The 26,450-nt window shown below is 39.9% G+C and overlaps 1 protein-coding gene across 9 annotated transcripts in view; it reads left to right on the top strand.

The window, feature by feature from the left end:
* Positions 1-15,300: 15,300 nt before the first annotated feature.
* Positions 15,301-26,450, top strand: part of MDFIC2 (MyoD family inhibitor domain containing 2) — a 235,576-nt gene continuing 224,426 nt past the window's right edge. For 4 of the 9 annotated variants that reach the window (XM_042453548.1, XM_042453549.1, XM_042453550.1 and 1 more), the window contains exon 1: positions 15,361-15,453. Coding sequence is in view for 1 of the 9 variants with exons in the window: in XM_042453547.1 (XP_042309481.1) it covers positions 15,418-15,453 (36 nt within the window). In the remaining 8 variants the exon portion in view is untranslated. Of the gene's footprint in view, positions 15,454-24,854; positions 25,088-26,450 lie in introns of all 9 variants that reach the window. The other 5 variants (XR_006102345.1, XM_042453547.1, XR_006102346.1 and 2 more) reach the window with 5 other exon arrangements.

Here is a 26,450-nt window from a genome sequence, read left to right as displayed (position 1 = left end):
ACAAGGCAAGTTGGAGCAGGCTCAGAGAAGGACAACAAGGATGATATGGAAAAGCTGGAGAAGAAGGGCAAGTTTAGCTTGGTGAAGAGATGGCTGAGGAACAACATAATTGCACTTTTTAAATGCCTCAAGGGCTGTCACAGAGAGGAGGGGCAGGTTTGTTCTCTGCTGCCCAAGAGGGTTGGATTGGGTCTAATGATTTGCATTTCATTTATTTGTTTATTTGATTTACATGTCACCTCTCCACCAGAGTGAGATCCAAGGCTTCTCACAGAAAGAAACCAACCCAAATCCACAGTGCAATTCCAATCAAAACCAAAACAATATAAAATTATTTTAAAACATGCAAAAGTAAATAAGTAAAGAAGATACAGGAGGGTAGATTTTGACTGAACATTAGAAATAATGTCTTGATATTAAGAGTGTTTTGGCAGTGGAACCAATTGCCTAGAGAGGTGTGGTATCTCCTTCTTTGGACATTTTCAAAAAGAGCCTGGAGAGCTGCCTGCTGAGGATGCATTAGCTGGAGATCCTGCATTGAACAGGGGATTGGACTCGATTGCCCATGGCCTCCCTTCCAACTCTATAATTCTATGATTTTATGCTCCTAGGAATTTTTGGTAAACAAAATTCTTTCATTTCTTCTTGGATTTCTTTATAATGGGTGACCAGAAGCAAAACAATCCCAAATTTACCCTGTATTTTATTTTAGGAATAAGTAACTAGCAACTCTTCCTTGACATGAAGTGTCCAATTAGATAGAATAACATTGTAACATCACAAATTTCCAACTTCATGGTGATCACCACATTTAAATAGCTATTGCATATTAGTTGTTTTATTGGTTTTTCTTTAAATGTTTTTTCTTTTTCTTTTAAAAAAATATACTGTAAAAGTAAAGTAGATAATGTAAAAAACATGAATGCAAAATTTTAACAGCTAAAAAGTGAGTGTGTGTGTGTGTGTGTGTGTGTGTGTGAGAGAGAGAGAGAGAGAGAGCGAGAGAGAGAGAGAGAGAGCATGAGCAGGATAGCAAGCAAACATTACCTAATAGACCCCCTTAGCAACACTATTTCTATGTTGTTTGAATTAGTCTACCAATGTGTTACAGTATATAGTAGGAACAATATTTTATCCAAATTCCAGGCTAGCCTTTCCATTCATAGCTGGCCCAAAAGAGACGTCTGAAATGGAACAGAAATAAACCCAGAGTCAGTTCTTACAGAGAGCTGCCAAACATCTGTTGAAAGGCAAGCAGGGTCTTTGAACCCAATTCCCAGTCACCCAGTTACCCAGTTCTGGAATTTGGAATGGTTGATTACATTTCTCTACCAGACACACACTGTGTAATGTCATAGTTGGATGTGCTCACTGTGATCAATCCAAAACACATAACATCAGACACAAAATTATATAGTATTATGCAGGAAAAAAAGAATCTAAAAGTACTGTAACAGTAACACTAATATATTGTTGTTAGTATAGCAGAAGCAGAGGGAAGTCTTCCAGAGGACATTGTGCTGTATCATACATACAACAACAACAATAAGCACCACAATATGTTCTGGTTTCTCTCTCTTTCTTTTTTTCACCCCTGGATAATTTAGTTTTGGGAATATGTGAAATGAACCAAAACTTTTCTTGGTAAAGTGGGCCCTTAGTATCATCTGGGATTTAGTTCCAGCCCCACCTGTGGATACCAAAATCCATGGATGCTCAGATCCCATTATCTAAAGTGGCATCGTAAAATCGTGTCCTTTATAGAAAATGGAAAAATCAAGATTTGCCTTTTGGATTAAATTTTTTTTTTCAAGCCACATATGATTGAATCTGTGGGGGCGGAATCTGTTGATACAGGGGGCTGACTGTATATCTTTTGAAATATCTACCCAAACATGATGTCTCTGTATATATGTCTGGTGGTGTGTGTGTTGAATGTGTTTCTGTAAGTATTAGTATCAGATTGTTTCAGTCTCTTGTCCCTTCAGTGGTTGCCAGACTTTTGCCCAGCAGGTATTTTGGACTTCAGTGTCCAGAAGCCCCAGCTAGCTTGGTAAATTATCAGGAATTCTGGGAGATGAAGTCCAAAACACCAGGAGGGCCAAAGTTTGGGAACCACTGGACCCAATGTTAGAGCATATAGATTTGTTAAATTTTGGAGTGTGTTTGGAGTTCACTTTAAGCCCAGGTTGACCTTCTAGGGACACCATCATTTCTCCAAAGTGAAGAGGTCATGTAGGCAGCTTGCAATGGAGGGGGCAGGAGCCCTAGAAAATAACTGGAAATTCCTCACAGGAATTTTTGGAGTTGCTAAACAGGAAAGCCATCATCTCCAAAAACCATCACAATACTGGCTGTTTGTTTTCAGCCTCACACTTGATGGCTCAGTGATTAAAACAATGGCCACCCATTCATCTGTTTGCCTTCCCTGATTGTGTCCAGAGCCAAGTGCATCGGCTAGGCTATTCTTCACCTTGGCTTAACAAAAGCCCAGGTCTTTACACCCTTTGTCTCAGCTGTAGCCAAGCCATTAATCTCATCGCCAGAGGCTAGAATTTGCCTATACAACCTTTAGATCCATTTACTTAGGTGTGCTATAGTCAGAATACAGCCTGGCTCCACGTCAGACTGGACTCTGATTTTAGCTCCCTTGGCCATTTTCTCCCACGTTTCGGCGGCCGTTTCTTTCCATAATTGTGTTCCCAGAGAAGCCTTCGGAAGTAAGTATTTCCTGTAGATTTGCCTCTCTCAACTCTCTCTCCCGAATTTCCTCCTTTACTTTCATTGAGAAGTGTGTGTGTGTGTGTGTGTGTGTGTGTGTGTGTGTATGCTTGTGTCCTTTGTTGTGTGTTTGTTTCCCTTTTAATAAATATTTAGACTCAGTTGGAGCAGTCTGTCTCTGTGTCGTCTCTCAAGGGATCATTTGGCCCTCTGGTATACACTATTGAGACACAGTCTTCCGAGGGTGTTGTTATGACCCTCCCTCTCAGCAATTTGAGCTAATTAAAAATTCCCCTATACCTATGATTTAGTACAGTAGGTGAATAAGAAACATAGTAGGGGAGAGAATGTCAGTAAGAATAACATTATTTTCCCCTTAGTGTCAGCATGTAAAAAAATAGAGGTATTCACTTAGTCGCACTTGTGGCAATGAAGCCTTATCCTTTGCTTTCCCACTCTTGGATGGATTCAAGTGACACTTTTCAGCAGGTTTTGGGGGAGGAGAAGCATTCTTACTGAAGTACTGGTAGAGTCACAAACGTACAGGTGCTTGTATGTATTTGTGAAACTGAACAACCCTCCATTCTAAACTACTTGCTATTATTTTATCTTTGTTTGCACACAGCTGTTATCAGCCTTCTTGTTTAATAATCTGAATACTGGAATATATTTTCAGGGTGGCATATAAAATCCACAAGGACATTTGTCACTATCAAGTGAGAAAAAAAAGAGAAATTCTGACTTAGCTGCAGCAGGAAAACAAGCTGCCAGTAACATCATCGGAAGCAGATGGTTTGAGCTACTAGGAATATTCCTTCCTGAGTAGTCCCGAAATAACAGAAAGCTACGCAAATGTGAAGTGATGAGAAATGAGAAAGATGAATATAGTAGTGGCTTATCATTATGACTTCTTGGTAATAGCTTTGTCATATCTGTTGCAGTTACTTGAGGGCCATCTGTGATACACACAGGTGCCACACATGATGCAAATATACAAGGCTGAAGAAGACAGCCATAACACTTGCATGATACATACATACAAGACTGAGGAAAATAGATATAATTTACAAATCTAAAAAAGACAGATGTAACATTTGCATGGTGCACAAGTATGCAAGGCTGAAGAAGACCGACATAATATTTGCAGATCACTGCAGTTGATTTCAAAGTCCCCTCACTCTGTTCATCACAAATACACATTTTTCTCCCCTGGGGAAAAAATTGTACAGTTGGCAGAAATAAGCCATCTGGGGGTGGCATGAATCAGCTAGCCCCTGTGATGTCACCAGGACATCTTTCCTATCCCTTGACTTGGAAGTACTTTAGCAACTATTTTTGAAATGTTTTTGTTTTTCTTCCCTACATCACCTCCTGCTTTTCTTTTTTAAATTAGATGGAGGATGAGCATATATAAATAGATGAAAGTACTGTGACATTTTAAATAAAATGTCAGTTAACCTGCCTGAAGCAGGGAGTGGGAGGGAATGGAGATCCAATGTCTGTTCTGAGGTATAAAATCATAGAATCATAGAGTTGGAAGAGACCACCAGGGTCATCCAGTCCAAACTCATGCCACACAGTCACACACAATCAAAACACCTGACAGAGGGCCATCTGGACTCTATTTAAAAACTTCCAAAGAGGGAGACTCCACCACACTCTGAGGCTGTGTATTCCACTGTTGGATGGCTCTTACTGTCAGGAAGTTCTTCCTAAAGTTGAAGTGGAATCTCTTTTCCTGTCATTTGAATCCATTGTTATGGGTCCTATTCTCTGGAGCTACAGAAAACAAATTTGCTCTAATTTCAGTATAACATCCCTTCAAATATTTTAAACATTTTAACAGAGTTATGTCACCTCTTCTCCTCCCCAGGCTAAACGTACCCAGCTCTAGTTTTTTGTGGGTTTTTCGGGCTATATGGCCATGTTCTAGAAGAGTTTATTCCTGACGTTTCACCAGTATCTGTGGCTGGCATCTTCAGAGAATGTTGGCATAGAAGAGAGCTGGGTATGGATACACACACACACACACTGGGTGACCCTGGGTAGGGAGGAAATTCCACGTTAATCTGTGTATTGTTCTGTTATGGATGGCAGGGCCTCAGGATGGAAGGATATGCAAAGGAGGATTAGTGTCTGCTAATTGATGATCATTATGTGCTGGGAAAGCCCCTGACTCTGGGTGATTTCTCATTTGCATTTGCTCAGATGGTTCAGAAACACAGACAGATCTTCTTCTCCTTGGCTCCAAAAGTGAAAGTGTCATCCACATATTGGAACCATGTGGGCTTTTTTGGTGCTGTTTCCAGGGCTAGCTTTTCAAAGTGTTCCATGTAAAAGTTTGCTGTCACAGGGCTTAGAAGGCTTCCCAGAGGTAGCAATGGGAATGCATGTAGAATGCATGTGCACTGCTTCTACCAATTCTGATTTAGGAATAAAGACATCAATGACTAAATAAACAAATTATGGCTATATTATTAGGACACCATTAAAAATAGGGAAGGTTCCACCCCCCCCCCTTGGATTTGTTTATTGCCAAAATCTATTAACCATCACAATTCAATATAATTAAGGTAAAATACAAACAGATAGGCTACAATAACCATAATAAATGTAAAATAGAATACAGGTAACAAGCAAGTGATACCAAAATATACAAACAGTATAAAATAAAATAATTATTAATACAGATTAAATTAAAAGCCCCCTGCATGGGGTACCATGTATCTTCATCACTTCCATGTAGTTCTTATAAATAAAATTGATGCCTAGATCTTAACTTACTTGTGGCCAAGGCAAATTTTGCCACCATAGTGATAATATATGCATTATTGCCCACCAATAAGATACAAATCTGCTCAAGCGGAGGTTTATTGGAAAGAGAGTGGAGGATATGATTAAGAAACTTTTGTGTAGGGGCCATATAAAGAGGGTATTGCAAAAGATAGTGGTGAATGTCCTTTACTTCCCCTGATTCACAAATGCAAAGTCTTTGAAAGGTTTGAAAGGAAAGGTTTTGGAGGATGCTATGCTAACCAGGAACTAACCTACTCTCCCTTTCAGTAGAAATGAGAGAATAAGGAGTGAAGAGAAGAGATGGAAAGACCCCTAAAATTATCAGTCTCAGAGAGGTTAGGATAACTGAGATAAGGAGGCATTGGGTCACTGCTTAATCCTATCATTTCTGTTCTCTTTAAGTCATTTTAAATTCTTTAAGTACTGAACTTTGGTGCATTTCCAATAGGGTTGTGCCATATAAATTCACCCTGAGGTGACATGCTTCTATTATCCTTCTGGTAGAACATGAACATCTACATTGAGGAGGCTTCATACATAGCAGTTGGACATGATAAGACCTCTATGGTAGCAATGTGACATTACCTTTGGATTGTTCAATGTCAGTTATTTCTGTCATTGTGAATCCTAGCAGCAGAGGGTTATATTAATGCTTCTGTGTGTTCTGCTCTCTACAGACATCCAAGTTGTGTACATGAATATCAAACATAGAGATCAGATGATCCATGACACAGCCCTTCTCCTGGATTGCATGTTCATGTTGGCAGTTATTTGAAGGCCCTAACTGGGCTTTAACAGAATGTACCCCTGTCAGACAATGCTTTCTCTATAAGAAGAGAAAAATACTAAAAAAGACTATGACATGTGAAGATAATAACTGTAGAGAACATAATCTGATGGGACAGTAATATCTGCTTTTGGAGTACATGTGGGGCTCCAGAGTATACATGGAGCTCCAGATCAGTATTTTGTCATTGGAGAATATATCATATTGGATGCCTATATCATATTATATCCCAGAATTTGTAATGAACGAAAAGCCTCTACTTGCAGATAAACTTGGCTATGAAAAGTATATCAGAGGCCTGCAATACTAGGTAGATACTGTATGATTTGGTTGCCTGTTTTTCTACATTTGAGGCTGCATCTGCATTGCAGAATTAATGCACGTTGACTGCTTTTTCTGTCATTGCTCCATTTTATGGAATCCTGAGATTTGTAGTTTGTTGAGGCACCAAAGCTCTCTGACAGAGAAGGCTAAATATCTCACAGAACTACAAATCCCAGAATTCCATACCATTGAATGATGGCAGTTTAAGTGACCCCGATTGTATTATTTCTGGAGTGCAGATGCAGCCCAAGTGTTTAACAGCTCACACACATTTTAGCATGTATGTATGAATCATTAGGACTGAGGAATGCTCCAAAACCAAGAAAATGTACTTTTAAAGCAGATATTAGATACAGTTATCATTTCAATGCCACAATTCAGAAAGGACATTGAGAAACTGGAGCGTGTCCAAAGGAGGGCGACAAAAATGGTGAAAGGTCTGGAAACCATGCCCTATGAGGAACGACTTAGGGAGCTGGGGATGTTTAGCCTGGAGAAAAGAAGGTTAAGAGGTGATATGATCGCCCTGTTTAAATATTTGAAGGGATGTCATATTGAAGAGGGAGCAAGCTTGTTTTCTGCTGCTCCAGAGAACAGGACCCGGAACAATGGATGCAAGCTGCAGGAAAAGAGATTCCACCTGAACATTAGGAGGAACTTCCTGACAGTAAGGGCTGTTCGACAGTGGAATGCACTCCCTCGGAGGGTGATAGAGTCTCCTTCCTTGGAGGTCTTTAAACAGAGGCTGGATGGCCATCTGTCAGGGATGCTTTGATTTGGATTTCCTGCATGGCAGGGGGTTGGACTGGATGGCCCTAGTGGTCTCTTCCAACTCTATGATTCTATGATTCTATGAAATAGTTATCATTATAGTTAAAATTATAGAAATTAAACATAATAGAACAAAACTATTTACTTTCAGTTAATTTTTAAAACATCTATTCACCAGCCTGTGATAAGCAAACATACTTTTCTCCCAGTCTTTTCCCTATTACCTCAGTGCCCATAACAGTATGAGAGGGAGCAGCAGCAGCAGACACAGGCCAAACCAGTACTTGAACTGTATGATATTCCTCCACCGTTGTTTAGTGAAGCATACCCCTGTAACTGTAAAATTAGTTAAAAGTTAGAGTCATTGTGAAAAAGGATCCCTCATATTGAAAAATATCTCTTATATTGTTACAACCATAATGTAACACAATTATAATTTGGTTGATGGCAAAAGGAATTAATTACAAGTAACTAGTTATTTGTAACATGCACTTTCAATCTTTGGGCTGGTCAAAGCTGATAATAAAACACATACAAAACAATCCATAGATTTATATCCATCTCAGCATCTTTGGTTGAAAGGCTATCTGGTAGCAAGGTCTCTGCTGGAGGTGGGATGATCACTAGAAATCGGGAATGGGAATAACTGACCAAATACACTTGACAGTTTGGCTTGGTGTAAGACATCAAAATGTTCTCATATCAAGTCAAAATGGTTCTTTCCCCATATTTAAACTTAACTGAAAATGTTAGCAAGTATGCTTGTTCCATAGAGGAATAGGTTAGTGTTTGAACTGCTAACATTTCATTCTATAATTATTCAGTCAGGCCCTCAAAAGGATTGAAAGTGTAGGAGTAGAAGGAGGGTTGGTAATAGGATATAACACTTAGGAAACAAGTTTAAAAGAAAGTAAAAGGAATCGCAACTACCAACACAAGGCAGAAATGTGCCATAATGCAAATGCAAATGGCTTATTATTAACATTATTTTTCTTGTTCCCAATCTAGGTCATCAGGTAGATTAATATATATTTGCAAGCTGTTCATTCATTGTCCAGCCACATGTACATCGCAGTAAATATCTCCCATGGCACTGATAAACTCTCAGAGGCTATGGGCCAAGGTGTTTCTGCTCTAGTGGAGGAATTTGTGCCAAGTACATGGTCTTGGTGATAGAGTTAAAAGCATTACACTCGAAATGCAACTTTTACAAGCTCATTGCAGTTGATGGCTTTTATTAGTTCCACAGCAAACAGCTTGCCAGGATGTTGTTTGGGAGTATGCAGGATTAGATTGTGCCTGTACGTATGAGAGAGAGAGGGAGGGAGGGGGGAGGGAGAGAGGGAGGGAGAGAGAGAGAGAGAGAGAGAGAGAGAGAGAATCTTGAATTTTAGGATTTGGGGAGTACATGCATTTCTATACATGCAAGCCAAACTACTGAGCCGTGGAAATGATACTTCAGTGGTGAGTGCAGTGAAGAACTCTTCCCTTTCTTCCCTAATTGGTTATCATATTGGAATTTGCAGCTGAAGTGAAAAGACTAAAGCATACTACTTTCCTTTACATTCTCTTTTCGTGTTCTCCCAAGAAGCTCTTCTGCTTGAAGAAGGTTATTTGTCTTGGTTGCCTACTGTTGCTCTGCTTCTCTTTTGTCTTGTGGTCTTTTCAGTGTTATGCAAGAAGTCAGAATTTCTTCTGGCTGTGAGTGCCTTGCCACAGTGAAGCTGTCAGCATCCAGTGTTCCATCATTTGAAAGTGGTAGCTTATCTTCTTTTCCTCACTCCTTGTTCTGCTATGTTTGTAGGATTTACCAACAAAGTAAAGCTGAGGTGGGCAACTACATACTCTCCAACTGGGACAGTCCCAGTTAATCCTCTGCTGTCCCACTTTCTCAACTGCTTTTAAAATGTCTCAGTTTCTGTCTCCTGTTTCTGCTTTCTTTCTCTTCATCTTGTTACAGTTGTTGTGAACTGAATTCAAAGTTGAAAAGTAGTTTCCACTTAACTGTAAAAAGAGGCTAATTTGAGGCCCCCCTTTCTTTTCTTTTCTTTTCCTTCCTTCCTTCCTTCCTTCCTTCCTTCCTTCCTTTTTTGCCAGGCTTTCCTAAACCCACTATATAAATTCCGGGGTTTCTCTGCTTAAAATATTAGATTTATGTGCTTCCACATCAATTTTTTTTTCCTGTTGTGTTCTGGGCACACCCATTTGATCACACTCTGATATTGCTCAGTCACAAGGAATTTAGGATGTTGTGGTTTAGAAAGGGTGTTGACAATGATCTGCTATTAACACTGCTTCTTAAGCTCTCCGATTCAGGAGACTAGAAGGCTCTTTTCCCCAATATGCCAGGGACCAGAATCATAGTTGTGCCCATTGATTACAACTCTTTCTTTCTTGCCTGGAAACTTCCTGCAGAGCAGCAACCAATGACCTTGGAGTAGCACCAATCCAGCGACCACCACTAAGTATCCTTGTATTACAGGGTGCCAGGTGCTCATACAGATATATAACTATTAGAGTCAGAATGTTGGCAGGTCTAGATGATGATTCAGACACCAGGGGAGTGTCAAGTGAGTCCTCTGATGAGGAAGATAAAGACCATTACTGGACGGTGGCTGCATATGTCCTAGGTCTTCTGGATAAGGCCATTAAGAGGAGGCAGAAGTGGGGGCAGTCAAATGGAGAGGTGAAGAGTGGGAGACATGACCATACAAAATTTTAAGGGACTCTGGAAAAATACACAAATACTTTGACTGAAGCCCCACCACCACCCTTTCCCCCTCTCACTGCCCCCCTTTCCCTCAGTGCCCCCTTGCATTTTTCCACAGACCCCAGGGAGGGTACCACCCACTTTGGGAGTCACTGCCCTACAGCATTCCCAGATGGACTGTGGAAGTTTGGGAATGTGCAGACATTACTTTACTCTTTGCCCCCTTGCAATTGTGAGCCTACAGCAGGTTGCTAGGATGGTAAGGAGGTTCTTTTCTTTTTCTGAGAAGGTTGTAGGATGATGTGGCTTGCATCTGAGGGCCAGGTGCTGCACTGTCTGGCTTACCTGAAGGAGCAGGGCCTTGCCACCTAGATGCTGTCACTACATTTTGCAGCTATAAACTTTTTCAGTAAATTGGGGTTTTAGTGCATAAAACTATAGGAGATTATCCCCCCACAGCTTGGAGGGGGGGGGCATTATCCAACTCTTTGTCAAGATCATTAGGTGGGTTCATAGCATCTGCCATTCTTAACATGTGGAGAGGCTTTTTATAGCAGCCTTTTCTGGGGCCCTAAGAGTAGGGGAACTGGTGGTTACCTTTAGGTGGGACAAATACAATACTTCAAGTGGCGGAGGTGGCCTTCAAGGTGGTATAGTGAAGTTTTGAGTTTGTAAGTCCATGTTGGACATGCTGGGTCACAGGTCTGTGCTTATTCTACAGGGTTCCTCCTCCTGCTTAATCAAGATGTAATCCCTCAATTACCACCTAAGGTGGGTCTGCTCTTTATCCATGCTGATGTGTCTCCCCCTCACCAGTTTCTAATTCCTGCCTAGCAAGTTTGAGGCAGAAGCCTTGGAATTGGGGACTCCTTCCTTTAGAATAGGAACAGCTACTGCCCAGGAGGCAGCATACAATGACATGGGAGGTGGCAGTCCAGGACTTCAAGGCTCCCATTCATCCTATTCTGGGTATTCATGTTAGTGTATAGTTTAGTTTCAGAGTTGCAGCACTAGTTGGTGTGGATCTGCAGTCAAAGCGCCATATACTGGGCTGGAATTTACATGTCCAGGAATGGTTGGGGCAGTACTTATGTCTGGAAGGTCATGCATAGATCATCTGGATGGACAGGAGAGGAATGCTGTGGGATGCTTTGTTGCTAATGGTTTGTGAGAGGCCCTGCCTGCTGCAGTCACCATACAGCTGGGAGAGAATGACATTGGGATATCTAAAAGACTGGACTTGCTGGACAGAGTCAAAAGGGGTGTGATTGAGCTAAGAATACAGTTCTGTGACACTATGTTGATTTGATCAGAAATGCTAGAGCAGCATTGTTGGGGGGGGGGCTAAAGAATCCAGAAAAAATGGACATTGTGTGGAGAAAAATCATGTAGGTCATTGGGGACTTGGTTGTGGCCATGAGGGGAAGATGATCCCTTACTGTGACACATTTTCCAAAATGGATGCTTTCTATCAGGATGATGGGGTGCATCCGCCTGACTAGAGGAAGGACAAATAGCTGTATGTGGGATGTTGTGAACTGTGTTGTTGATTGCAGTTGCTGTAGTAAGTTGGCAGAAGAGGTGGCTAGCACCCCATCTGCCTCCCCCCCCCTTTTGCATGGGATTGAATCCAGGAAGTAGACACTGATAATTGGAAGATCAAACTAACAGGTGAGAGGTCCCCATATGGGCCTTTGGGGTGTAGATAGAAGGAGGCATGCCTAGTTTGTTGGGGGAGGGATGATTGTCACACCCCAAATGTCAAAGCCAGATGGTGGCATCTGCCCATGTGGTCTACCATAGCTGTCATTCCAGGTATTGGCTCATCAACCAATCCAGTCCCATGTCAGCACCAAACTTATGTACAACTGTAACTACTAAAAGTTGTGGTACTATGTTCCCCCAAAATAGTGTGTATTGTAGTTTGTCAAATGGGTTAGCAGAGCAAGGATTGCCATTTGGATCTGCAATTATTTGTTTCTTCCAAGAGCAGACAGCAAAGCACTTTTCCTCTGGCCAATGTCACATGAGTTGTATTCCAATCACACTATTGTTAATGTAACACTGACAGGCACCAATGTAAGGGAATTAGTTATTTAGGCTCCAGCCAAATAAGCAAGTGAGCATTAAGCCTTACTGCTGATTCTGGTAAGAACCTCACTGTTGTTATGATTAATTACCATTAAATTTTGTTGATAAATAGTAATATTGCACCTTATGTCTTTTGAAGCTGTGAAGAAAAAAAAATATTAAAGAAAAGCAAGAAATTAAATTCCAGTTTAAAAATCTGTCAGTCAACATGCAATCTAATATAAACTGACATATACTGCTAAAAGGTATATATTAACATTAAAAAGCCCCAACTCCTACGATTAATATTACAGCGATGAAAGAATGAGCATACCTAATTTTAATCCACTTGTTTATCTACACAGGGTAATTTTTAGATCACTCGGCATGTTTTAATAGCAAGGGTAAGACAATATCCCTCTACTCATTCACTAGCAAGTTCTGACATTTCCAGTTACACACACATAAAAGACCAGCGGCTGTGTTTATTGGACAGGTATACAAAGAGCAAGACATCATACCCATGGTTTATAAAATGTTATCTATTAATAAGAAAATAGGTTCCAGAGATATATGGCCTCTTAATATTTAGGTGAAATATCAAGTGTTTAACTTTAAATAGAGCAGGATTTCAGAGAAAGTGGTCAACCCATTGATTTGGCTGCCAAAGACGGTTTTTACCATCATAAATCTTAGCCTGACATCTCCACAAAAGCCTCCTTTACCTAAACACTGCCAAGTTAGGGTTTTCATTCCTTGATTGGCTGATAGTCACTATGACAACTGATGCCACAATTAGACAAGTCCAATTCTACTTTCAAACAAGCACACAGTTCATTAATTCAACTGGACATTTTGTTGACAATATGTTATGAGTAAAATATTTAACACCATTTGAGGATGGTGGAGCCTTCTGTTTTCCATAGCAAAATGAATTATACATGTAGAGGAAAACAACCATTTAGTTAACCCAAAGCACCTCAGTTACTTTATAGTTACATTTTCACTGGTTTTGTGTAACCTTCTAGGTAAGCTCTTTAACTGAAAAGTGGGAAAATGAAGCAAAGCAACAATAGCAACACTCCCAGTTACTCAAAGGAGACATTACCTTCTTTTAAAGATGTATGAGTCACAGGGTCCCAACATTCCAGTTCCTTATTTTGGGTATAACTTATAAATTTGGATACAATTGAAAACCAAGGAGGTAGAGGGTAAAGCATCCAGGAGGCAATGGAAAAATGTCAATGTGAAGCCAGTGGCCTCAGGGCTAAAAGATTCATGATCTCTTGCCAGTTCTCAGATTTTGGCCTTACAAGTGATATCATGGGTTCCATTCTGACATCTACAAGGAGGCAAGTTTAAATTTCAGAGACATGGAACTCCATTCTTAAAGTTTTGGAGCAATATTTTCTTAAAATAAAATGTGTGTGTATGGCCTGTTACAGACTGCCAAAATAATGCTGCTTCGGGTCTCTTTGGAGGTATGCTATTTAAATGATGGATGGGTCCTAAGAGTCCGGAGATTGCACCAAAGCCACATTCCATTCCTAAGCACTGGAGTGCAGCTTTGGTGCAGCTTCCAGATTCTTAGGATGCATGCATCATTTAAATAGCATACCTCCAAAGAGACCCGAAGCAGCTTTATTTTGTCAAGTCTGTAACAGCCAAAGATCATATTTTGAATAAAGGGGAATTTGAAATTATTCAAATTTTTAATTTTTCCAGTGAAGAATAGCCCTGCCAACTTATTGTTCATCTTCGTGGGCTTTCACATTGTTTCTTGATATTGATTGACTTGGCCTTTGACATGGCCTCACTACTCTGCACAAATGGTGTGTGTGTGTGTGGTGTGTGTGTGTGTGTGTGTGTATATATATATATATATATATATATATATATATATATATTTACATCCAATTATTATCCCAATGAAATACAGTGGGCCCTGCTATCCGCTGGAATTTGGTTCCAGGACCCACTTGGACAACAAAATCCATGGATGCTCAAGTCCCATTAAATACATGGCACAGTAAAATGGTGTCCCTTATATTCAATGACAAAATCAAGGTTTGCTTTCTGAATTTATATTATTTTTGAATATTTCAGCTGTGGATTGTTGAATCCGTGGATAAAAAATAATCCTGGAGATACAGGGCCAACGTAGTATAATTAAATCTACAGGTCTTATATAAGTGCTTACTTATGAACTCCTCACTAATTCAATGGGGCTTGTCTAGTTGGGACTGACCATTAGATGTAGGTTTTTTTTCCTTTAAGGATATATTTTAAAAAAGGAGCGCTTTCACATTACACAAGTATACCACTATGATTTCACTATAACTGCTATTGCAACATCCAATGGGTTTTTGTAACTGGCAGGTTAGGGAAGGGTATTCAGAATTCTCAGAGAGAGAACACAACTGCCTCCCCTAAGAACAAACCCCAGGATTTCCTAGGATGTAGCCAGAATTCAAACATATATCCATGTTAGTCTGTACAATCAGTACAGAAAGAGATATTGTAGCATTTTGAGACTAACTGAAAGAAAGAAATTGGTAACATCAGCTTTCGTAGACTTGAGCCTAATTCCTCAAATGCATCAGGTCCAAATGCATCTGAGGAAGTAGGCTCAAGTCTATGAAAGCTCATGCTGCCAACTTCTTTCTTTCAGCTAGTCTCAAAGATTCTACAAGATCTCTTTCCATAGGATGTAGCCATGACAGTAAAGTAGAATCTTAGTACTGTAGTTGTGTAACTTGAAAAGGACCTAAGGATTCAGTGAGTTGGGGAGAAACCTGCAGCCATGGATTTTGGGTGCTGTGAAAGAGAAGTCCATGGTACATTATTGACTTTAGTCCAAAACACACTGCAAAAATAATCCAGTTTGAGACCACTTTAATTGCCCTGGCTCAGTGCTAGGGAATCCTGAGAATTGTAGTTTATTGTGGCCCCAGAGCTCTCTGACAGAGAAGGCTAAATGTCTCACAAAACTACAGTTCACAGAATTCCCTAGCATTGAGCCAGGGTAATTAACTTTGTCGCAAACTGGATTATTTTTTAAATGTCTTTTGGACTTTTGTTGCTATTACATTTAGACTGCCAGGAACAGGAGATACCTCTGCCTCATGGGCCAAAACAAACCGCTTGGCTTTGTGTACTAGCCATGCAGCTGGACTTGTGAGTTGTAGAGGTGGGTGAGGAGGGGAATGTCATTTGCTCTTCTCCGTCAAGCATCAAAATGCCTCAGGCTAGCTCTGGTGTGACTCACTGTCAGGTAAGAGAATATAGGATTGCAGCCACCTTAGATGTCTTTTCTTGTTCTGAAGTTTTAAGTTTTCTTTCCCTCTTTTTGGTCTGTGTATGTGTCTAAACGTTGTTGTTTTTTTAAAATAAAATTACTAGTCTTTCGATTGAAGGGGAAAATTTGAAAGCATGAGATTCCCATGCTATCCCCTCCCTTAAATAAAAGTGCTGTGATGGTTTGTAGCCATCAGGGAATACTCTGGCTTTTCCTTTTAAAGGCTGTTGTGCAGGTGGAACCTGAATGAAGCTCAGGACAGAAAGTTTGGCAATAAACTGTCCAAACTGCAGATGGGTAGTTGCTGTGCAGGGCTCTTGTGTGTTAATTAAACAACATCTACTCTGGGAAATGGGCTCTGAGTGTCTCCATTTCTTAAAAGTGATTCTTGACAGCTTCTTTGATTATCCTCTACATCTGCTGCCATAATTCTTTGGACACTGAAGCCTTCAATGGGACAAGTGATTAGAATGATGGAACTGGACAAAGAATGTGTGAGAATCATTGGAGAGTCTAAACTTGCTTGGTTTATGGCCTATAAAATATAGATAATCACATTAGTGTCATGCTTAGGCATGTCAGGATAGAACATAGGCCTGTTGGGCACACAAAGCACAGCAAATGACATTGCTTTCCTCTGACATCCTTTTAAAGGCCTTTAAATTAGTAAAGACAAGAAGAAACAGCAATTAATTTGCTAATAGGAAAAAACAAAACCTTAGGACAAAATTTTGTACTGTGTTGCAAAATCACTGGCAGACTAAATATTGGCTTCTTTTAAAATGTCCCAATTTTTCTCTCCTGCTTCCCCTTTCCTTTTTTGTCTTTGGCTTATTTCAGTTGTTGCAAACTAAATCCAAAGAGCAAAAGTAATTTGTGCTCAATTAACTAGCAAGGGAGAGAGGAGAGGAGGGAAGAGAAACTTGCTCTTCTCTGTAGGCTCAGGAAAAACCAAACTACTGCAATCTCTTCTAGCCTGTATTTTCTTTCTCATTATCAACCTTTGCCATCTTGACCGCACTCTGATGTTGCTTAGCCACATGTGTCCTGATTTGCATCTGTGGAACATTAGAAGTGATGGGTTCTTTCACTTAGCAGTTGCTCCTCTCCTCCCTTTTTAAAGGGAGTCTGATAATAGACTGCAGAGCATGCTCAGTTGTCCTCTGGCAGATGTGGTTATATACTGCACACATTTTCATTCAAATGAAATTAGGAGAATTTACAAAAAGTTAAGTTTATATTTCTGTCTGATTAGTCAGCTGCAAACAGTAGATCTGAAATCTCTGCTGCAGCTAAGGCATTCATCATGAAGGTCCCCATACATGCAAACTCAAGGAGAATGAAAACATACAGGCAGCTGTGGTGCTCCATATCAACAAAGCAGTTTGAGCATGTTTCACCTCAACTAGGAACATTTTTTTTTGCCAACCTTGTTGTTGTTAACTGCCCTGGAGTTAACCTTGACTCATGGTGACTGGATGAGACATTTCCAACACCCCTATCTTCCTCTGCTCTGCTCAGATCCTACAGGCTTAGGACCGTGGCCTCTCTGATTGAGTCCCTCCATCTGGCATGTGGTCACCCTTTCTTCCTTCTGCCTTTACCTTTCCTAGCATTATTGTCTTTTCTAATGAGTCATGTCTACTCATGATATGGGAACTCTTTGACTTTTTCAATTTTTTCTTTATCTAGGATGAGTTTTTGTAGATCTTCTAATACGTCTTCATTGCCCATTCAACACAAACCTGCCCCAAATAATTTGCATTATAACATGGATAGCTCATACTGATGCATTTTTTATTTGTTGTTGCCTCCAGGTCAGTTCTGACTTATGGGAATCATATCCTAGGGTTTTCACGTTGTCACAGCTCAAATCCGCCCTACAAATCTGTGAAGATTACTGCTATAAACCCTGCAGAGATTTTTAAAAAATAGGTGGTTGGGTGGGTAAACCACTATCCTTGTCAATGCAAACCTTTGACCCGGCAAACTCTGTCTCCATTACTTCCCGTCAACTAAGTCACTGCAGGAATGTAGATTTGATATCAGAATGCCAACAAACAATGTTATGGAAATGAGAACATACAAAGATGCTTGTCCAATTTGAATTATGTTTAGGCCCCCATTCTGATCCCTACAGTAGTCAGTGTGATGCAGCTTGGAGTATATGTCTACTAGAGCATTATAGGCAGACTGGTGTCACTTTTACTGTCATATTATGAGATTCTAGGATCCGTAATATTGTGTGACACTTATAATTTCTGGCTAGGGACCTGTAATGTCCTAGTATCAGTCATTCTCTGGCAGATCATGTCAGGGATTTGAAGGGTTAAAACACAGCACACAGGGAAATGCTTGATGTGTGTGTGTTTGGCCATGAGCATTCAGCAGAGTGGCAAGGCTGATCAGCACAGCTGAAGCTCATTGTCTCAAGGACTCTTCAGTGTCCAAGTGCACGTAGCAATGGATGATGAAACATGTGTCTGGATTGCACAGGAGACACATGACATGGTTACACACCTGAACTCACTGGGTTTGGGAGACCACATGGTCTGGAGACTATATAAGCCCAGGGGTTGCAAGGGTGTGGTGTGGGTTTGAAGTAGGAGTTTGGATTGGTATGTTTTGGAGTTTTAGAGATCTAGTTTTGTATTACTGTATAGCACTGTGAATAAAGAGCACTTTGGGGACTTTTGTTTCTCTGGTGGTTTATCAGAAGAAGCTACAGTATCGGTTTGCTGTGTGTCCCTGGAGGTTCCTGCATTGCTGCAGTTCCTGGAAGACATCCAGTTGCTGTCATCCCAATTGGACTCTGGGAGCCACGCTTCGGCTTCTGGAAATTTGCCAGCTATGCTCCAAGGGTCTGATTTAACCCCAGGACTCATTTGAGTTGCTGATAGTGGTTGTTAGACCCCAGCAGTTGCGCTGACAGATCATTCTAAAGCCTTCATTGAATTAAAACATACCATGATTCCACTGGATGGAGACATGGCAGTTAAAAGAGTAACAAATTGCTATAACTTTGTATTGTAGTATAGTTACATGGGAACTGGAGAGTCACCCAAGAAATGGAAAGGCAGTCCATTTATGGCAGTTAAAAGAAAGTACAGTTTGCCTGTCACAACCCATTCACCCTAATGGTGGCATGTGCATGTTGCTGCACCGCTGTAGCCATATGCACAGTGCACTGTCTTTAAACCCAGTGGGATGTGAGATCTCATGGCTTTTGGCATCCACGGGGGGTGGATGGGTGGGTGTTGGAATGGAATCCCCATAGATACAAAGGGCCAACTGTACATCTGCACATCAAATAGCAACAACATTAAATTGCTGCCACAATTTATAGGTTGCGGAAAATAGATCTGTAAGTGGCAGCCATGTAAAATAAATGGAACCTTCATGTAGAGATTCCTCTGAATACTAGTATCACTGAATACTAGTTGCTATTGGACAGCAAACAGCCTGGGAAAGTACTTGCCATTCTGTCCTGTTTGTGGAGGAATTCCAGACATGGAGGAATGTGTACAGGATGGGTCAGTCTGTGCCCACTTGGTCTATATATGAAAAATGCTTAAAACCTGATAGGTGGGTTTCCCTCCTGCTGTGGAAGAAGCTATGCTATTCTGCTTCTTTCATTGAATTTTTAGCAACACAAGCATTTTATTCTCAGGCCTTTTCCTGCCACTATCACTTCTCTTGTATCCTATTCTGATCTCTGTGTTATGTGCAGGAAACAAGGAACCTGAATGGAGGAATGCCTTTCCAACCATGACTTACTGAATAAACCTCTTCTGGATATCAATACAGGACATTTTCTGAGTTAATCTTTGGCGTTCAGGATCTCTCAGGGATGTTTAGCATTTGTTTTGATTTTAGCTGGTTTTCAATGCATATTTTATACATGCTTTGTTTTTGAAGTGTTGATACAATTCCCAGATGTTTGGGCTGGGGCAAGCCAGAAATTTGAATAAATACCATAAAATAAAAAGTTACCTCAAACAGGATGTGAAAGAGGCCTGGGACAGCTTTTCACACTCTGCCCTTCTTGCTTTCTCTTCACATTCATGCAGAAGGGAGGCTACAAATAATTCGACAGGCATACTTTGAAGGAACGTGCAAAATAAAAGCAGCCAGTTTAATTTACATGTCCATGGGCTTATGTTTTGTAGCTCTAATGGATGTGTCTCCACAGAGATTCTTTGGGCAATTTAGAATTTAAGGTTGGGTTACTGGACTAAAGCTGATTTACTCATATTTCCCTTTTCTCTTTTTTTGCACTGTGTTTCCCCTCTTGCAGAGCAGTGCCAGTCAGTCTCTTCAAAAGCAGAAACCACCCCCAGCCACAACCCAAAACTGAGAGCCTACCTTTAAAAAATAAAATAAAACAAAAATATGATTTTTCCCATTTCCAGATGTGATGATTTCTGGTCAAAGTCCAATTGCTAGTCCCAACTAGGTGCATTGGATTGATTGCTGATTGACAAAGCATATAAATCCTATAAGTTCAGAGTGTACAGTCGGCCTTTCTTATACATGGATTTTTTATACACGGATTCAAGCATACACGGTTTGAAAAAGTTTTTAAAAAGTATAAATTTCAAATATCAAACCTTGATTTTCCAATTTTTATAAGGGACACCATTTTACTATGTCATTATATTTAAAGGGACTTGAGCATACACAGATTTTGTTATCACAGGATCTTGGAACCAAACCCCAGCTTATAACAAGGGTCCACTGTACAGCTGGAGTTAGATCTCTGTCATCAGAACAGGAAATGGCTAATTCACCTTCATCTCTGTGTAGCCTGTGTGCTTTCAACAGTTGCTCTGGAAGGCTGAAGGGCCCTCTGCAGAAGATTTGGGGGAACGGGTGTCTGAGGAAGATGTAATAGAGGCAGTGGGAGTCCCACTGTGGGAGTGGAAGCCTATTCATGGAAAGTTGGATTTTAGCCATGAGGTATTAACAATAAGAATTTACAATTTATGCTGCAACACAAAATTACTGATTTGGTAGAAATTCTATGGCTAGAATGCTCTTGGTGTCATACATTTGTGTAAGTTCCCTAACATGTGTAGTTGTAATTTTTAGGTTGTGGTGCATTAGTTTGGTTGAATAAGTGGGGTTCCACAAATGTAAGCAGTTCTCACGGGCCTAAATCATAGTTAGTCCAGATTAAAACAGACCCATTGAATCAACTGGATGTGTCTACATGCTGATTCACCAATCAACAATGTTTTTGTAAATCAATTCTGGTTGAGATTAATCAATAAGTTTCAAGCCATACACACATTCATCAGTGCCTTCAGTATACCATTTTATTCACTGGGATTTCAGAAACAGCCACTGTGCATTCCCCGTTGCATAATATGGCAATAAGCAGGCACCACTGGGAGATACACAAGCTACACAATATCACATACATTACACAGGCACAATGCAGTATCTTGGCCTTACATTTATTTACTTAATCTGGGCTTTTTGAAGGCTTTCCAAGATAGATTCAGTAATGTTCACCAGCAGATTCATGGTGAGAGTCTGGAAGTCATCAAGATATACTGAATTTGATGGAATTCCAGGGTATCCTGAAGTGGCTACATCTGGGAAATGCCAAGTATACTTCAGAGTTTCACCCACTCCACCTTGAGCATGTGTTAATTGGCTGATGAATTCTACCAGGTTAAGATGAGTAAGTTTCATACTAGCCTAGACCCTTTCTTTTAGAATTTACTATAATTTTGTCAAATGGAACATATTTTTAATGTATGATACCAGAAATGACCAAATGCTAAAATATATGGACATTTCTCCCATTTTTCTTGAATGTGTTTGTGGTTGGTTGGTTGCAATAATTTATCTCATCCAGATAATTTTTTTTGAGGAAAAAAAAGCATTATGGTGTTACCATTCAGTTACTGATGAGTTACTATGGAATGGTTACTATGATATTTAAACAATAATATTTAGAAACCACTACCCTAATATAAAGCAAAGGGTTGTCAGGTCTCATAAAACAAAGAATACCAGTTTCCCTGACTTGAAAGCTAGTTACTGCAAATCTTTCCCCCACATCTCAAATGTTCTTACCATCATGAAGAAGGAGAAGGAGAAATAGAAAATAAGAGACTCTGGTTTGGAAAATTTTAGTAATTTCCTCCCTTTCTGTTTCATTGAACTGGACTGGACCATTTCTTTTCATTGAATATGTCAAAAGAAGATGTAGCAGCCTGATTTTCAGGTAAACGTACTCATCTTCTGTTGCAAACATACACATATTCCAGGGCTGCATTGTTACTGCTTGTCCTCATCAATGCCTATATGAAATGCTTATGCACATCTGAATGATATGTTTTGGAATCTCTCACTTTTATTACAGTGCACCTGAGCAGGAATCAGAATGTGCAGGTGGGGAAAAACAAACAAACAAAAGTTCACACATCAACAACAAAAACAATTTTTAGCTCTTCCCTGGATTAAAGTGCAGAACAACAAATTAACATACAACACACAACATCAGTCAGAAACACATATCATGTAAAAGCACACACCAATTTAAAATAACAAATAAAACCAGTATACCTTAAAACAATCAACCAATAGTTCAAAATTCACAACTGAAAAATCATTTGAATAGGCCTGCCAAAAGAGATTGGTCTTCAGTGCTATTTTAAATTCAGACAGCATATTCAACTGTCAAATCTCTTCGGGCAGGTTATTCCAAAGTCTAGGGGAAGCTGAAGAAAAGGTCCTATGGGTGATAGCTACCAACTTAGTCCCAGTTGACTGGAATAAATGTTCTTAGAGTAAATGTTCACTAGAAGTTAGGGTATTCAAATATGTGGGTTGTTTAATCATTACTTCTAAAATGACAGAGGTAGTACATAGGAAGCATTCAGTTAGAGCTGGCAATTATTTTGGTTCACTTACATCTGTAGGAGAGGAAGGTGATGGGGAAGCAAGATCTTATCTGCCCCTTCCTCATGACAGCCTGCTATCTTTAGGTGTGCTGGCTCATCCTGCTTCATCACAAGAACTGATGTAAGATTCCACTGCCAAACTGATCATCTTTCATATATTAGATGACAAATGTTTGTACTTCCAACCTTGCAAGGTAGAGCAAGCTGCAAGACCCCTTCCCTTGATTTCTCACCACTGCTCATATCTTAATAACTCTTAAATCCTGGATACACAGGATTCCTCACTTATATGCTTATGGAGAAGGATAGATTCTTTTTTAAGAGGTTCTTTGTACTCCTGAACAATCAGGTCAGCATGAAACCAACCCTCAGATTAGGAAGACAGTCAAATCAACTAGCATTTGATACATTTACTGAAGAGTCAAGCAGAGAGGTGTGCAAAAATAGCTTCTTTTGAAGTAAAGTGAAGAAGCAAGCCATTAGCTTTATCTAGTTAAACTTACTAGGATCCTGGGAATAACTTATGGAGGCAGCTTGCAGGGAGAAGACATGCCTGGCCCTTCCTGGCATAGCTTCCTAGCTAAATGTTTCTCCTGGCTCTCCAGCCAATGGCAAATGATGTCTCTTTCACAAAGGTAGTCCTTTGAATGTTGGACAGCTCTAAGAAAGAATAATTCAAACTACCACTCAGTAAGCTTGGAAAACTTGATCATATTTACACTAAGTAACTTTTGGCAGGCTGAGTCAGCCTATGAAGGTTATATAAATAAAGAGTTTGGTGCCCCCAGCAGCCTGTGATATGTCTGGCAGGGTTATTTGTTTAGCTGTCTTTGATTAGGGAAGAATGGGGGAGATTGGATACATTGCCCACAGAATGAGAAGGGTTCCATTTTGCTTATTGTCCCAGGCAGCAAAATGTCTTGGGATGGCCCTAAAACAGAGAAGGGACTGGATGAGGAAGAACAACATTAAAATATACAGAATTAGAGGGGGGAGATTTAAATGCCAAGCAAACTCCCTTTTGAGTAAATCTTGCCAAGAAAACCCCATGATATCTTGCCCTTGAGCTCCACATAAGTTAGAAATGACTTGAAGGCACACAACAAATGAATAGGAAAGTAATAAGCGTAAGCTAGGCCCATGAACATCTTAATCGGGAAGACTCCAAATGGAAATTAATACCCTGGATTGAGGCAGCATGGATAGCTATTTGAGAACAACAGGAATGGGGGAGGGTGTGGTGCTCCACATATTGTTGGATTCCAACTCCTGTGACCTCTCAGCTTTAGCTATTTTTTCCAGGGCTGAATTATACATAGGATTCTAATAATGGGGAAAGGTTGTTAACAAAGCTGTACTCTGCATGTATTTCAGGCCTAAGGGGTATCAAATAAATAAATATTGGCAGGGACAGAAGATCTTTGAATGAACAAGGCTGATGTAGCTGAAGGAGCAAACCTCATGGTCAGAAACCATGGGAGTCATGAGAGCCAAGAGATAAGGGGGCAAGAAATCTCATAAATAGGAAGTTACTGGAGGACTTAAGGAAAGAGAGAAGTGAATTATTTTAGTTGATGACTTTTATTTAGACCTGAGGGAGTGAAAGTGATGCAGAAGAAGACCAGACATTAGAATGCAAATAAATTAAATAAAAATAAACATTGCCTCAATTAAGGCAACAGATGATCTGAGCTTTGCTCAGGGGACAAAGAGGGAGATTAATAATTTTCTAATGTTGTAAACTGAGAAGCAGCATGACTTGGCAATGTTATTGATTATGGGGCATAGAAAAGAGATAAGATTCAGGGATAAAGCCAAGGTGTCATGCCTGGTTACTGAACAAGATGAATGCTGACATCAGCAATGCAGAGAGCAAATATGAAGAGACTTTGAAAGGAAAGATTCTTGGGTCATAGTTTTTTGTGGGTCTTTCGGGCTATGTGGCCATGTTCTAGCAGAGTTTCTTTCTGACGATTCTTGGGACAGGTCTGTTTTTAAACTTCATTATATCTTTAGTCATTCCACAAACACCTCTTGCTTTTTGATACTGTGAAGTGTTCCATGCATGGCCAAAATGAGTATCAGTATCAAACTGTATGGAAACCCATTATGATGTGTACATGTGGCACATTTGAGAGTCAGGGTAGTATAGTGATTTGAGTGTTGGACTGGGATTCTAGAAGACTAGGAACTGAATCCCCATCCATAAAAACCCACTGGGTGACCTTGGACAAATCACACTTTCTCAGCCACTGAGATAGGCAATGGCAAACTTTCTTTGAACAAATCTTGCCAAGAAGACCCCCTGATAGGTTTGCTTTAAGGTTGTCATAAGTCAGAAATTATTTGAAGGCACACAACAGCCATAATCAAGCTGTATAGAAAAACCCATTATGAGGTGTATATGTGACATACTTCATCCCATGTTATCTGAAGCTTCTGTATTTTCTTGGACTGCAGAAGCCCATTTTCAGTTATTCTTAAGCTATGACATGAAGGTCACAACCAACGTCTACCTGAAAAACAAAACAAGCAAATGAAAAATTGGTGCGATACCTTCCCTAGGTGTGGAAGCTACATGAGAACAGGAATGATCAGATTGCAGCATACACATTTACGCATGAAGCCTAATGAATACAGAGACAAAGCAAAGTCAGAGATTTGCATATGGGAAGAAGAGCCAGCACTAATGGGTATGCACTAACATTTCTTTCCCCGACACTTTTAATTTTAAAGATTATGTGTATGAATTAATGTTGTAGTAGCAGATTTTTAAAATCAGGTTTCAAAAGGAATAGTATGAAGCCTTAAAATTCTAGTCTGGAATTGGTTGATGAGATCTCATCCCTAGCTAATCTAAGACAATAGAAATGATGGCTGTTGAATGATTGTACATAAAACCTTGGATAAAATAGATAAATCTGGAGATAATGTAGCATTCGTTATTACTGCTGTAATGTCACCAGTCTCATATACTTATAGTATGGTATTGTGGAAAAGAGAGCATGTGTATGTACTCCAGACGTTGTAAAAGCTGCTGTATCTTCTAGCATTTGCAGGGGGAAAGCCTATTCCACCCCCCCACCACCACCCTGTACATGTACAAAACAAGCAAGCCCTATTAAAATGTGATGTTCATGTTGCTTCTTTCAGTTTGTGTCTGAGTAGATAAATATATTCTGCAACCTATTTCCAAAACAAGTGTCGCTTCTCGCTACGCTGGCCTTGTTATGTTGCATCTCTACACATTAAAAGTTAAAAATTATTTAGCCTGATTTGTTAAAATTTTCATTAATGGCAATTTATGTCACTCAAACAAACCTCCTTAGGAAGAACATGGCATGCTTGTACAAACCTATTATGAGAGTTGTCAGAAACATTTGTCCTTATGAAATATAAATAGACAGTGTGTTAGATGATTTAGTACGGAATCAGTTATTCATTTAAAAACAAACATGTTTTTTTAATTTCATCTTTCAGCAAACCAGGTCATGTCGCTTTCAGGCTAATGAGAATGCATTTGTAAATATCACAGGGAACAATATATTCGTTTTTGATGGGGGTTGTACATTGGCAGGACAAGAGCATCATATTTGAATGATGTAAACTCTCTGACTGGAGATATATTCTTTAATGCTAACTGAGTGGCTGGATACAGATTGCTATAGTGTATGCTATAACTACTTGCAAAGCTAATTGTCTACATGAGTGAAGATGTGCATTTATCAATACATCCTCTCATATTTATTAAACTTTTTTTATACTCAGAGGTAGTATTCCACTTGTTTATACTCAAGTGCAGCTTGACACAATGCCTAAGTACCCTAAAGGAACCAGATCCCATCTGATCTTGGAAGCTAAGGAGGGTTAGCCATGGTTAATACTTGGATGGGACACTACAAGTAAATCCCAAATTCTGTAGGGTATATGTCAGAAGAAGGTACTGGCAAAACCACTTTTTTCTTGACTTTAAAAAGCCTATGAAATTGATAGGGCCACCATAGGTCAATAGGTGACTCGAAGTCACACACAAACACATATGCAAGTTGAGGCACC

This window comes from Sceloporus undulatus, chromosome 2 (assembly GCF_019175285.1).
Source record: "Sceloporus undulatus isolate JIND9_A2432 ecotype Alabama chromosome 2, SceUnd_v1.1, whole genome shotgun sequence".
Taxonomy (NCBI): domain Eukaryota; kingdom Metazoa; phylum Chordata; class Lepidosauria; order Squamata; family Phrynosomatidae; genus Sceloporus; species Sceloporus undulatus.
This window is presented reverse-complemented; position numbering and strand designations above follow the sequence as displayed.